This window comes from Artibeus jamaicensis, unplaced genomic scaffold (assembly GCF_021234435.1).
Source record: "Artibeus jamaicensis isolate MK-2021 breed Jamaican fruit bat unplaced genomic scaffold, CSHL_Jam_final contig_519, whole genome shotgun sequence".
Taxonomy (NCBI): domain Eukaryota; kingdom Metazoa; phylum Chordata; class Mammalia; order Chiroptera; family Phyllostomidae; genus Artibeus; species Artibeus jamaicensis.
Genome location: NW_026521871.1, coordinates 42,619,714 through 42,635,541, shown reverse-complemented (window position 1 = coordinate 42,635,541; position 15,828 = coordinate 42,619,714). Strand labels below are relative to the sequence as shown.

The following is a 15,828-nucleotide window of genomic DNA, read 5'->3' as shown; positions in this document are numbered from 1 at the left end:
GAACTTTTAAATCACAGGTGTATATAGCCACACTAAATGGTAATTTATTAATAACAAATTCATACAGGAAAAATTGTATTAATAATTTTCTTTGGATAGTGTACTGCACCAAGTCTAAGATCTGGCAAAACAATAAACTCTGACCTTAATAAAAATCTACATTAAAGTTTGAATTTTTTTAAAAAGAATACTGTTAAGGAGGTCTCCCTTCAGACATTTGATTTGTTTTATTTTGTTTTGTTTTTCACAATATGACCTGGAATTCAGTTAGAGGTTTCAGAAAAAGAACCAAACAAACATCCTTCATTTTGATTTTCTCTTTCCCTCACCCTTTCTTTCCTTGTTCCTCACATATGTCAACAAGAATGAATTTCTGAAGTTGGTCATCATTAGGAACATATGTTTGTTTCCCAGAGAGCCATAGGTGGTTTTATTTGGTAATTACTAGGCTTAAAAAGGCATCTGTCTGAATATATTCTCCTGGTTTCACTTATAGCCTTGGACACCTGCAGCGATATTGGATTTCAAATGTTCTTGGTCAGCTCTCCATCACTAAACATCCCTGAGTTCCTTAGAAACCAAAAAGTCTCAGCATATTAATCCAATATTTTCCCCTAATACTATTTGGTATTGTGCATTTTTTCCTGGACTTTCCATCTATGTTTACTTGTATGGATACTGGTGAATTTTCAGTGAGTGTTTTTATGTAGGAAATGAGTCAGTATTTATCCTTGTGAGCATAAATTCAATGTGATATGTCAGTGTACTTCTATTTTTATTCATAAATGACTTCTTTTTAAATCCTGGATTTAACTATAATTAGACTATTTCCAATAAGCCACACTAACAAATGTGTCTCTTTATTTTAGAGTCATCAAAATGCTCAAATTCTGTAGCTAAGTATATTCCTTTGGCACAGAGATAGAGAAATGCAACTATGTGGTAGAGATTTATATTTAAATGTTCAGGTTCATGATTTCCTCTTGTCCTACATGCTTTTGATAGCTAAATATGGCAAACAAAATGCATTTTAATTGCATAGGCTTAAAATTCTGAAAATCCTATTAAAATCTGTTTAATACTGACACATACTTTGGGGCCTGCAGATCTGGGCCTGGAACACATGAAAGATTTAAAAACTGGACCTCTCTGGATTCCTGTATTACACTGCAGTGTCCTTTTAAATGTCTGCATCTCCCAAGCCTCAGTAGCAGCAAACATGTGTTGCGTACCAAATGGATGAGTGGATTAAAAATGTGGCATATATATATATATATATATACATATATATATATATATATATATATATCAGTGTGGGACAACAGTACGCTAATAGTCCTTTGTATGGAAAATAAAGCAATGATTAAGAAATAATAACATAAGAATAAACTCTGTTTTGCATACTCACAACTGTAAACCTACTTTGCCCTACCCCGTCTAAAATGGGACACTACTCATAAAAAATGAAATACTGCCATTTGTGACAACATGGAGGGATCAGAAGGGTACTACGCTACGTGAAATAAGCCAGGTGAAAAAAGACAAAAAAAAAGAGCCCCGTATGATTTCACTCATATGTAGAATATAAAACAAAAAATAAATAAACAAACCAAACAAAAGCCAATTCATAGGGACAGACAACTGACTGGTGGTTACCTGAGGAGAAGGGGTGTGGAGGAGGGAAAAATGGGTCAAATATTAGGTGACAAATGCAAACTAGACCTTTGGTGGTGAACACGATGTAGTATATACAGATGGCGACTTACAATGTTACACACCTGAAACTTATACAACATTATAAACCATGTTGCCTGAATTTTCTTTTAACTCAAATTTTGATTCAGTAGGTTTGGGTTATATTTGAGAGTTGGCAGTTTTAAACAAGCTCCCCAGTGATGCTTAGGATGCTGGTCCAGGGGCCACTCTTTGAATAACAAGGCCACTCTTTGAGTAACAGGGAACTAGAGAACTAGCTCCTTTAAATATTTGCAAACTTTTCCCCCTCTCTATTTATGGGTATTTGTGGTTAACATTTGGTGGGGTAGAGGTTCAGTCTCTGATCTCTTCTCTAAATATGACAGTGACACTTCTCACATACCTTTCTAACAAATTAACTTATTTTATGTGCAAAGGAAAACCTAGGCCTGTCCAAATAAAGGCTTGCATTTTTATATACTGAGCTAGCAATTTCAAGTTTCAGAGCAGCACAAAAGCCACACGTAAGGATTCCTTGGGTTATGGGGGCCACAGTGTACGTGGCTGAGATGTATCTCTCCGACCCTCTTTCTATAACACAGAGACGGACTTACTTCAATAGAAACAGCTGTCGGAGGCACAGGCGTGTACTGGGGAATGTAGGTCCCTTGCATAGGAGCAGCAGCAGTCATATACTAGAGGGAATCAAAGAAAAATGCAGGTGAACTTGGGATTGCAATCAATGAGAAAAGTAGATGTCACATCAGATATCTGGTCCATGGCCAGTGCATGATTCAGGTTAAACTTTATTTTGACCCAAAATGATGCAGTTCCTCTCGGCATAGAATTACCTCTTTTTACTGATTCAGTACCACTTCCAGCAAGAGTACAAATAGCAGCCCACTTCCAGCAAGAGTACGAATTAATTCACCCCTTTTTGCTCACTTTATTTTTGTAAACAGTCTGTATCAGGTCTCAAATATTTCACTTTCACATCTAAAACATAAACTCGATGAGGGCAGGGATCATGTCCTGTTCTTTCTCGATTTTAGTGCTGGCATCCATCATGTAGTAGACTCTCAACAAATTATTTGTTGAATGAATGAATCATATTGTTAGTAATGATTTCTTGTCTAAATAAAAATAATAGAGGAGTAATGCAAGAAATATTTCTGTAGCGATGTTCAGAATTGGCGAACGTCATCACTTTGTCATTTTCACATCACTATTTTATATATTAAACCACTGGTGTTGCGGAGACGGTTGGAACTTCCTTCTTTCCCCTCTCTACCCCATCCTCCTGTCACTGCCAGGATTTCCTTTTCAACTCCTTAAACTCTCCACGTTTTCTTCAGCCAAATAAACACTGAAACATTCAGATCATTTTTTTCACTAAGTTTTAGCATTTGGTAACATATGTACCAGGGATAAAATGTATTTTTTGCAGAAAAATGACGTGTTCGCCTTATAGAATGTATGGCCCATGTTCCTATTTCTACTATAACCCCCACCCATAAATTCAAAGTTCTACTCTTTGAGAATGGAATTTTCTATAAAATCAACTATATTTCTGAGTTTCTAAACTTGATGAAGATAACAAAACTTTAGAATCAGAATCCTCTAATGAAGACAAAGTTTCTGAATTCATGAAGGTTGGAAAAATTATGTTTGTGTAAAATCACACGCCTGTGAGTATCTATTCTTCTAAATTTGCTGAGTTCAAAAACTAAGGCCATACATACATATGCAAAACCTAAATTACTGTTTTACATATCTTGGTACTTTCAGTACCCAAGAGACATGATGATCCTGAATCAAGGGAAATTTCTGAATGGAGACTAGCTTATCAATTGTTGTTCAATATTTATGGAGAATTATAGCAGTAAAGCAATTCTGGAATAAATGCATCTTCTTTGCAAACTATGCACTATCCTTCTCTATCTATTTCCTAAAAATAGAGACAACCTTAATGAGGCAACTCCAGATCAAATCAAATGAACAGTTTTCTGCATTCTATTTGCTACTAATCACCCCTGAGCGCAATTCATATCTATATTAAACAGCCTTGTAACGTGGACCAAGAGTGTCTGTTTGAAAGGCCTGGTGATATTAGCAATTTAGCTTTATGACTGAAAATTACCAGAGCTTTCTGCGCCCTGTCCTCTGCGATCTCATAACATTCATTTCTCCTCTATTACAAATGTCCTGACTATTATCCCCTGGAGACATGGGCTAAGTTTTACTTGTCTCTCTTTCCTCTAATGCACCAAACGCCTGATTCACAGTAAGTTATTGTTCAATGGCTGAATAAAAGGATATGAGTAGAAAGCCTTCCACTTCCAATGATGTCTTGCATGCCTCTTAGTCACTGATAATTCTGAGCTCATTATAGATATTAATTTCACCAACCCCATCATGTGTTTATATAGTATTTAAATTAATACTTTATCCTACCCATTGTCCATAAGCAGGTAATAATTATTCAGGTATCTGATTGTTATCCATTTTTTGAAACAGTACAGAACTCTGGAGTCACATTTCAGCAATTACTATTTCACATCTAGGTCCCTGTGGCAGGTGTTTGCATTACCAACAAAACTGCTTTAGAGAGTATGCTGAGGGGTAATTAGAGTCCCCCTAACTACTTCGGCCAGGTGGTTTGACTGTGCTATACAGGTCTTAAATAACCTTTGCTTTAGGTTTTCTTACCATGCATTTTTTATAGAATGGAGGTTCATGTGAGATAAAAGCTTTATGTGTTCCAACGCATTTGAGCAATGCTGCCTAATATATTCTCTCCTTTGATATTGACACATAATAAAAAGCTCTTGAGAAATCATATTTTAACTGAAGCCTAGTTAAAGGTCAGCATTTCTGAAACATTTTTGTAGCACCTAATAATTCTGCTTAGAACTAGCGCTCTATGCAGCGGTCCCCAACATTTGCGGTCAGGGACCGGTTTCCTGGATGAGGTGGAGGTTGGGAAGGGGGTGGATGGTTTGGGATGATTCAAGCGCATTTTGTTCAGGCTCACCTCCTGCTGTGATTTCCCAACAGGCCCAGATCAGTACCAGTCCATGGCCTGGAGGGTGGGGACCCATGCTTTAAAGAACATACATCGGAAAAATGTTTCTTTAATCGAATCCCAAAAATCCTAGTAGATTCGCAGTAAGTGGGAATATATTTTTACCAACTATGAAATTATCTCAACACAGACTTTGATACTGTTGTGGCTCATACTCTTTAGTCATATTTTCCAAGAGTTGTAATTTACTAGTAAAAGAATAAACCATCATGGGTTTGGTTACTTTCTATTCCAGAGTTAGTAATTCCACACTTTGCAACTGGCATAATAAGTGAGTATGAGCGCCTTTTGCATAAGACGATGACGTCACTGGCACCCATCTGCAGGGACAGGACTTTGATCTGCTCTTGGCATCTCTAAGGAGGTGGTATGTGAACTAGATTTAGGAACACAGCTCACAGGAAAAGCTATCTCAGGTTTTAGACTTTTCATGCTGAACTGGAGTTCCTAGGCAGTGTAGTTAGTGGAGAAAGCATGTCCCATAATTCTTAGGTAAGTTTCTTCAGATGACTCTGAGTTATTCAAGACCTCATCGACGTTTTGTTCTGTAAAACCGAATCAGCAAATCTTCATGCCTCCCGTGACATTCAGTGAAGTGTGCACGCGACCCAAACGGAACTGCTATGGCGTAAACGCACACTTATCTTCTGTTTTGAACAATGGTGTGTGGCAGGCAGGATGGTTCACCCATTTTACACATTGAAAAACTGAGACCTACATATAAGGGGAATAAACTCCAGCTCTTCTGACCTATAATTCAGCACACGTTTCAGTCCACTTCATTACCTTTGAAATTAAGTAAATAAAGTCTTAAGAGTTTCCTTTTGATCATTCCCATGTCATATAGATACTCTTTTTAAAAAATTAATGGGTTTTCATAACTGAAGTTTCAATGAAGAAATATAGGATACTATGCCCATGATTAACATTTTTATTGTAATTTAATTTCCATAATTTTTAAATTTTTACTTTATACTCAGAATACCTGATTTTCTTCTCAGAGGGCTACCCCAATATGCTTAGCTTATTTTATTACTTAACTTGCTTTTATGCTGCTATTCCAAAGAAAAGCAGTAGAGATTTTACAGTGTAAATGAGGTAGCTCAGTTCAGTGTGGTATGTGTGTGTCTTTCAATGAAAAAGAAACTACTTTCAGATTGCTTATCTTTCTTTTGTCATGAAAAATACTAATAGTCAGTGACCGAGAAGGATGTTTGAACATTAGTAATAGACACTTATTTCAAGCAGGTCGATGCTATGGAGTTTCACACCCTGTAAGACTATTATCTCTGGATAAACTTTTGCAATAAAACTCTTCCTTAGTAGACATATATTTTCTAGGGTAAAGCCTCAGGAAGTGACAGCCTTGTAAAATTAGGAGCAAGTGCTTACAGGAAATGGTTCCAGCTATGTGTAAGATCAACTCTCAGCTTTAGGTAATTGGTGACAAATAACCCCACATTTTCTTTGCAAGCACACAGCTTGATTTCCTTAAGAGACACACTACAGTCAGATTTAATAATCCAGGCTGCACAAAAAATTGCTTAGATGTGGATGCTCCAGAGACTGCTTTCATTTTTTCCAGCCAGCAAATGACATAGGACTAAGAGAAGGACTGATAATATTTTTTTAAAAAGGTGCTCTTTTGACTTGATAAATTCCCTTGGATTACTTATGAAGACTGTAACAAGAAAGAATGTGCATTCTTGAAACTAATTTATTTTACAGGTATTTCTGAAGAGCTAGAATCTGCCATAATTCTTTTATGAGTAGAAATTAGTTTGCTTCTTTTTTTTCTGACACAACTGTTGGGAACAACATTACAATGAGATGATAAAGATAAAATGAGCAAGTCCATTTAATATTTCCCTGTAGTATGCAGCACAAACTTTGACCTGAATGAATACATTTTATTTTTTGGTAAACAGTTTGATGATTTTTATGTATTCTGAAAGCACCAGATTTTCCCATGTGTGCAGGAGACCTGGCTAGCTATTGTCAAACCCACAGAATAAATTCCAGACTTCATCACTTGCTCCAAGAAGTCTAGACACCGCATCACCAAGATAGTTACACGAAGAGGGGAAAATGGTGAGACAGGAGAGAAATTGTATTTTTGCCTAAGTTAGGACAAACTCTTTCTGTTACTGGGCAATCATTAACAATTTCCAAGGAAACAAAGAAAGAAAACTTAAATTTTTAGTTTTGGATTTACATTTTTTTCCTCCACCAAAACAAACCAAACTAAAAAAAATGCCATATTTCTTGTGAGGAAACATATTTTTATTATTTGTACAGCAAAGGAGGGGCAAGAAAATTCCCACATTTCAATTTTTGGAATTTCCTAAAGTAATTTATTAAGCTTACTCGTTTGGTGTTACCATGACACTATTTACATGGTAAATTGGTACTTATAGTCCTTGCAGTATATAAAGTTCATAAATCTGCTTAGCAAATTTCAGCAAGGGAAGTTGTCCAGGCTCTGTGAAACCCAGAAAGTCAAAGGGAAGTATACAGGAAAGTTATGAAATGCACCTCAGAAAGAAAGTTGAGCAGAGAAAGCAGCAATTGTGGTAGATGATACTGGCAGTGTGCAGCGTGAATTACTTTTAAGATCACTGAGTACAAAGTTTCTTCCAATATAGGAAGCTTGAGAACCTAGGGAACAACCTGAATTATTCGTCAGAGTTGGGTGAGGGGGTGAAGGAGAGAGGCATTATGGAAGGTAGAGGTCTTCTGCAGTCTGCAGGGCATTTTTTAAAAAAATTGTAACATTGTATAATCTCAGTTGGGGAGCAATACCTGAATTTGGGATGGCAAATTGTACCATTTTGTATGCTTACGAATTGTACCATTTTGTGAGTAGTAATAGGTGACTGGTGTATAATTCTTAGAATGCTTTCTAAGCCTTTATGTCACTCAATGAATGACAGACTCTCCACAGAGGAAGAGAGCTGGAGAGACCCTCCTGGGAAGGAGAGAATGCCCATTAGGGCATATGAGGCGGGATCCCTAACCAGACCCACACCTCAGTTCCTCCTGTATCCTTTCTATGTCTGTTAGTGAAGTGATGGAAAGTGAAGTCGGGATCTCCACCCAGAACAGTAACAGTGTGTACTTTTGTAACCTAAGACTATTCATTCTTCAAGATGCTAATATAGGAATAACATAGTGGGAAGTTGTGAGTAATGGAAATAACTATCCCTGAAGAGTAGGTGCTAGTGAATATAGATGGCAGCATAAACTTCATGAACTAGGAGTAAAAATATTTGAAGAGAAAAGATGGCCAGTTAGTGGCCTAGATACAAATGGGAACCCAGAATTCTTAGGAGTATATACCTATAGTATCCCATCCAGTTCCTCAGAATAGTACTGTACTAAACTCACAGAGAGGTATGTGTTAAATTATTAAACAAAAAAATAGATTGTTACTGTGTTTGGGACTTGGGCCACTGTTGGTGGCATATAGCAAGAGAGTAGCAAGAATGACTCTTGGAGGTTGTTCTAAACTGGGACATTCATGAAATCTCATCCCCTGTTAGCAGTAGCCACAGGCTGTGGAGGCCCTCAATTGTGTAGGGAAAGCAATTTTTATGAATGTATTGAAGAATAAAAGAAAAAAACAAAATCCATTAGGTTTGCATGTTCACAGGTCACTGTGGCAGCAATAAAAATAAAAGATAATACGATGGAAATATAGCTGATTAACCAACTATGTTTTAAAGTTTGAACTAGAAACAACTCTGTATATACACTATGAATTCTCTCCTTCCCTCTCAATTTTTTTTAGTAATACGTAAAATTAAATCTAGAGAAAGGTGGAACAGAGGAGCGGGGCCAGTGAACCCCAAAGACAACTTGAAAAATAAAGATAAATCACATAAAAACTAAACACTAATTGTACATCAGATTTCAGAATGAAGGCGACTATGATAGCAATGGATTAGTGGAAATGAAAGCCTCACTGAGTTTATTATAGAATGGGAAGTAAGAAAGTAGAAAAGATAATAATAGGATAGTATGAACAGCTTTCTGACTATCAACTTGGCAACTTATATTAAATAGACAAATTTGTTGAATAGCACAATTTAGCAAAACTGACATAAAAATGAATAAAATCGAATACTTCTTTCTACTAAGGAAATTGCATTCATAATCTGAAACCTTCCCACAACAACATGTTTAGCTTCAGTTGTTTTTTTCTGGTGAGTTTCCCAAACATTTAAGAAGTCAATAATATCAGTCTTACATAAATTCTTCCAGGAGATAATACAAAAGGGACACTTTGCAACTGATTTTAGGAAGCTAGCATACTCCTCACACCAAAAATTGACAGGGCATTACAAGAAGAGAAAACTGTAGCTCCATATCTCTCATAAGCATTTATACAAACTTCCCAACTTTACTTCAGGATTGAAAAGTAGGTCTTAATATTTGAAAACCAATCACATAATTTATTACATTGACAGGACAAAAAAGAGAATTATATGGTCATTTCAAAAGATTCAGAAATATCTTCGATCACATCTAATACTTGGACATGAGAAAATGTCTTGGTACACTAGGAATAGATGGAAACCAGAAATAGAAGGCTAGATCCCCAAAACATACAGCTAGCATTCCAGTTAATGGTGACATACTGAACCCTTTCTGCTTGAATCTTGGAATGAGATAAAGATGTCCAGTTTTACCTGTTCTAGTTTTGTTTTGGAGGTTCTAGACAATACAATAAGATAAGAAAAAAAAGGCAAAGAGATGAAGAAGCTGTCATTATTTACAGATGACTCAACTAATATATAGACATTCTAAATAATATATTAAAATATAATTGTTAAAAATTAGCATGGTTGCTGAATACAAGTTAATAAAGTGTATTTGTATATATCAGCAACAATTATAAATAAAATTTAAAATACTGTATGCATAGCATCAAAATATCAAATACCCAGAAATAACTTTGAGAAAACCATAAATTTTTTATACTGAAGATTAAAAGGCACTAATGAGAGAAATTAAATAAAACCTAAATAAATTGAAAGATATATTACATTCATAGATTATTAGACTTCATATTATAATAATGTTAATTCTTTTAAAAAGAATGTGTACATTCAATTCAACTCAAACTGAAATCCAAGAAGACTTCTTGGTAGAAATCAATGAACTCACTCTATAATGTATATGGAAATGCAAAGGACTTAGAACATCCAAGACAATTTTGAGAAAAATAAAACAAACTTGGAGGATGCATACACTACTAGATATTAAGATGTACTAAAAAGTCATGGTAATTAAGATAGAGATATTGTTGCAAGGAGAGAGAAATAGACTAATGGAATAAAATATAGAAACTAGAAACAAATACATATACAGCCAAATGATTTGTGAGCATCACTGTAATTCAACATGGGAAAGAGTGTTTATTGATCTTTTTCAATAAATGATGAATGTCTTTATAGAAAAGAAATAATACCTGATTCTAACATTATACTTTATTGTGATAGATCATACATGTAAGTATAAAGGTATAATATGGCTTTTTGAAGAAAATAGAAGGAAAGCTTCAAAATATTGGGAATAGAAAAGATTTATTAAACAATAAAATAAAAAATCTTGAATTATCAAAAGACTGAGGGAAAATATTGATAATACATATATCTGACAAACAAAGGTTATATATGAAATATATTTTAAATCCAAAAATCAGGGCAAAACCCCAATTTTTAAAAGTAAGTTTGAATAATCTAATAATGGACACAATAATGTCAAAGAATCTCTAGGACGGCAAACTAAGAAAAAAATTCCAAAAATTTACATCCTATGTGATTCCAGGGATTTGTTTTTAAATGACAAAAATTTAAAGCATAGAAACCAGAGTAGTGGATGTCCGGGGTTGGGAATGAGGGCAGAAAGTGACATGAAGATGGGTATGGCTATGAACGGTGACAGAAGGGGCCCTTGTCATGCCGCGCCTCTTCAGTGTCTTGACTGTGGTGGTGGATGAAAAACAATCAACACAGGTGAAAACATTGTACAGAACTTAGTACGCATGCACATAAGGGTGAGAAATGGGATATCTGAAAGAGATTTCTGAATTGTATCAATGTAAACATTCAAGATTATTGCACTGCAATTTTGTAAAATACTGAGGGAAATTGAGGCAATTGTACAAGGGATCTCTCTATGTTATTTCTTACAACTACATGAGAATCTACAATCATTTCAATAAAAAATTAATTAAAAAAACAACAAACTATAAGTATATATAGTCACTCAGACACTTTTCAAAAGAGAGTATCTACAATTCGATTGGCCAGTATATACACATGAACTCAACCTTCCCTTATTGGTCATCAGGGTAATACAAATTCTGAATAGCATGATATAACACTGCACTCCTGCCAGGATGGCAAAAAGCCTGACAATACCATGTGTTGGAGCAGATGCAGACAGCAAGCACTCTCATACACTGCTAGAAGGAGTGTGAATTTGTACATACACTCAGTAAAACTGTGCGGCAGTACCAAAGAAGCCACACATTTACAGAACCTATCACCAAGCAATCCCACTCCTAGGTACGTAAACGACAGGCATTCTTTCAAATATACACCATGATGGCCCTGGCTAGTGTGGCTCAGTGGGTTGAGTGCCAGCCTACAAACTGAAAGGTTTCTGGTTCGATTCCCAGTCAGGACACATGTGTGGGTCAAGGGCCAGGTCCCCAGTTGGGGGCATGAGAGAGGCAACCGATCAATGTATCTTTTGCACATAATGTTTCTCTTCCTCTCTTTCTTCTTTCCCTCCCCTCTCTCTAAAAGTAATAAATAAAATTTTTAAAAAATATGTACACCACGAGGTATGCCAAAAAATATTTAAAGCAGCATTATGTATAATTTTTCCAAATTGAAAATAACCTAAATATCCATCAACAGTAGATTTAATAAATTCTAATATTTATATTATATAATAATATAAACAATAAAAACTTGCTCTACCAATATAGATGAATCATATAGATATAATGTTAGATTTTTAAAAATAGCTGAAATAAAAATGTATGCAATGTATAATTCCATTTATTTAAAGCCTACAAACAATCAAAACCAATTCATGGTTTAGAACTCAGGACTGTGGGTACTCATGTGGGGTAATAACAGAATGGGACAGAAGAGAGGTCTCTGTAACGCTAGGACTTGTGTCTGTCTCCATCTTGATCTGGGTGGTGGATACATGCATGTTTCCACTTTATAAAACCTATTGAGCTATAAACTCATGAACTGTGCACTCTTCTGTAAATATGTTATACTTCTATAAAAGTTTACGAAAATGAGAAAAAGACCAAGTGAGGAAAGAAAACGTTGACCCTAGATGAGAACAGGAACAGTTTATCTATTTAAACAGGATAGATTGGATGGATTCCATAGCAAGAAGGTTGGGAAATTTGTAAGCATCTAAGTTCTCTTTTCATTGTTTCTATTTTGGGGGCAAAATATGAGGTGCCAGTGAGACATGGTAGGTTTGGGAGAAGGTATGAAACGGTTGTCTTGGAGAGTGAGAGAGTGAATGGAGCAGCGTCATGCAGTATGATTTCTAGGCAGTGCTGAGAGCCCATTTAAGTTGTGTGGTCACAAAAGTAATGTGAGAGTCGTCAGCATTGATGAAATGTTTTACTTTAGCCATGTGTAGCTCTTCAAAGGAACGAGTGTTTTGAGAACTGGATGCAAAAGGATCAAAATTTTACCAGAAGGGAATGATGGAGGTAGAATGAGCCAAGGGAGGTGGGCTAAAAAAAAAAAGGTGATTATAACCCTCTACTATGAGAGCTAAGCTAGATCTGGATATGAGCAAATGAAGGGAAATATACTGGCAAAGCAGTAGGTCATACACACGTGGGCAGGCTTAATGGTGTCAAAGAATTATTGCCATAAGGGTCATTAAAGAAGTGTGTATAAGAAAGGGGGTCATAGTCAGAAAGTAGCCTGTCTGAAATTGAACTAGTGTTTGAAATTCAGATTTGGAGTTGGAACAGTGGTTGCTAATGACACATTCTAGGATAGAGAAAAGATTACCAGGAACTAAGAGGCCAAGGTACTTTCGTTGTAAAATTCTAATAACGAATATATGTTCTTAATGCACTTATTAACAAGGTCAACAAAATTTTATTGAGCTCTTATTATGTGTCAAGTATTCAGTAAGTGCATACTATAGTGTTAAAGCAGGGATTGGGCCATGCGAACTGATACAGCCCAAAAGAAACAAATTTTGTTGCTAACCCATTGAGTGTCCTGGAGGGTTCATTTCTCCTTTTTGATGTTACATATATAAAGCTATTTAATTTTTAGGTATTATTCACTATTGCTAATCTTACATTCACCATAGTACCTCAAAAACAAGTAGATAATTAAATCCTTATAAGTTGATCTTTTTGTATTATTACTACTTTCTGGTAGTCTTCCCATTTTGGGGTTTAAATGTCCTGCCTGTTTATACCTTTCTTGCTGTTTCTTAACATTTTTCTAGTGGTTTTGCAAATTAGTATGGATATTAGTGGTAAAAAAAATTAAAAGTTTCTGTTGAGTAGTGACTTCTTTAAATGAGAGAGGGTGTTGGGGGTCAAATAAACATTTATTTTAATCAGTCTCTAAATTTGAAAGCATCAAGAAGACATCCCTTCAACAAATAAACGACTGACTTATTATCTGGAAAGTTCTTTCAGAAATTTATATGAAATCACAGCCAAACAACTAATGTCCTCACCTCTTCAGGCTCATTTCACCTTTTCTCTAGGAGACCTGGTTTGCTTCTTTATTTTGGAAATAAAAATAACTGTGGGATTTTGTCAAAAAGAAGAGTGTGCTCAGAAGTCCGCAATATGCCTGGAAGCTTTGTTGTTTTCTATTTAAGTCTGTGACTGAAGCATTAAATAAGGCTAGGTAAAGATGCTTCAGCCAAAGTGAAAGGGAAATCATGCAGGCTGCCACCCAAAGTAAATTCCATTTCCACACAAAACATTTCCTCTCAACCGTCTCAGGCCCACACACTGTGAACGCTAATTATCCCAGTAGGACTAGAATAAACAATAGAAGAGAAAGTGTTGAGGCTGTCCTTAAAATGTAGTTCGAAAGAGTTCAGTCTCTACAGGAATCATCAAACATATTCTTACTTAATGTGTTTGTTTTTTAGACAAGAGATTTTCAGGGATAAAATGTGACCTACACAGCAGGTTAGAATGATTGTGTTAGGGATCGATCCAAGGTGGGTAGGGAACATGTGAAGGTGAATAGGGAGGAAGAAATGAGAAGAAAGATGAAGTAATATGCTAACTGAGGAGGAAAACAGAGAAAGCAAGAACAAATTAGAAACTGCAAAAACTGGACAGAAAGCTATTTGAAAAAATCCTTCTAAGAACTGTACACATTTAGGGGAAAAATGTAGATGGTACTACATTATGTGTGCTCGATAAGTGCACAGGTAAGTTTGGCAACTCTAAAACATAATACAGCAATTTTTTTCAGGATACAGATGTTATTCTTGCCTCCAAGGATATGCATAAAGAGTTCAAAGTAAAAAAAAAAAAAAAAAAAGAGGTAAGGGCCAAAAGCTAGACTAAAAAAGACTGGAAGGAATAGTCTTTCTAGTGCCAGAATCCGGATTCCATTCCTTGCCACAAGAATTGTAAAGCAGTTTGTTTGATAGTACCCTTGTCAAACAATGAAGAGACAACGGATGTCATCCTGGGCTACATTTCAACCAACTTCCACTGAGTTCTTAGAGTAACTGTGACCTGTCTCTGCCTGCATCCAGTAAAGAGCATCCCCTTCATTAATTCCTTTTCTAGTGACTTTTTTGTTTCTACTGTGTTCTAACCTCTTTCTTCCTAATCACGCATCCAAAAGCTGACTCTCATGTTAAGTCCAAATGCTAAATTCCTTCACAAGGCCTTGCTTTCGTCCTTGATTTGGAAGGGATGACTTTCTCCTATGACATTTCAACAGTTGTTAATATCTACCTTTGTTACAGGGAAACCACGAAAATTCCCACAGGAACCATGTCTGATTCATCATGGCTGGCACTTACGGTGCATTTGGTGAATGAGTGAATGAATGAATAGTGAAGCACCCTGGATGAAAAACTCAAGCTATACATAATTCATAGGAGCTATACAATTATTCAGGGGAAAGCACAAACAATCCTGATCTTCTGTTTTGCCTGTGAAGATTAATTTTGTGACTGGGCTACAGATGCTCAGAAAATTGGTAAAATATTATTTCTGAGTGTGTCTTTGAGGGTCTTCTTCTGAAGAAATTAGCATTTGAATTCATACACTGAGTAAAGAGAGCCCCCTCTGAAATGTGAGTGGGCATCACCCAATCCACTGAGGGCTTGAATTGAAAAACTAAAGAAAATGTGAATTCTCTCTCCTCTTGAACTGAGATGCCCATTTTCTCCTTTCCCCAGACATCAAAACTCCTAGTTCTCCGGTGCCCAGACCAGTCGTCCCTGTATTCTCAGGCCTTGAACTGGGTGCTACACCATGGGCTGCCCTGGTAGTCAGACATTCAGACTTGAGCTGAATTATAGCACCAACATCTTCTGCTTCTTCACTTTGCAGACAGCAGATTGTGGAACCTCTCAGCTTCCATAAATGCATGAGCTAATGTCTACAATAAATCTGCTCTTATAAGTATGCATGTATATATATAAAGTATGTATGCATATATATAAACTGGTTCTGTTGCTGTGTAGAACCTTGACTAATGTAATGTCTATGCCATAAATAAATTATTGAACAAAATAGGATTACAGTATGTCTTCAATGATTTGATGTTTATTTCAAAGCACATATGATGTAAAATAAAGCAAATAACAATTACTATTGAGGAAAGAGATGAGACTTTCCTAGTCCTGTCAAAATTCTTTGGTAGGAAGTGCCTGGCATTAGTGAAACCTACTGGTAGGTTCCTTCATATATTGGAACCCTTAAGTTGTTTAGAAAGGTCACAGGTTCATTCAGGAATTCTAACTGCAAGGACCACTTCAGGCCTAGG

General features: G+C 36.0%; 1 protein-coding gene across 7 annotated transcripts in view; it reads right to left on the bottom strand.

Moving 5' to 3' along the window:
* RBMS3 (RNA binding motif single stranded interacting protein 3) overlaps positions 1–15,828 on the bottom strand; it is a 624,147-nt gene that overhangs the window by 12,408 nt on the left and 595,911 nt on the right. For all 7 annotated transcript variants that reach the window (XM_037132737.2, XM_037132981.2, XM_037133054.2 and 4 more), the window contains one exon: positions 2,310–2,390. In XM_037132737.2, coding sequence (XP_036988632.1) covers positions 2,310–2,390 — 81 coding nt within the window. The remainder of the gene's footprint in view (positions 1–2,309; positions 2,391–15,828) is intronic.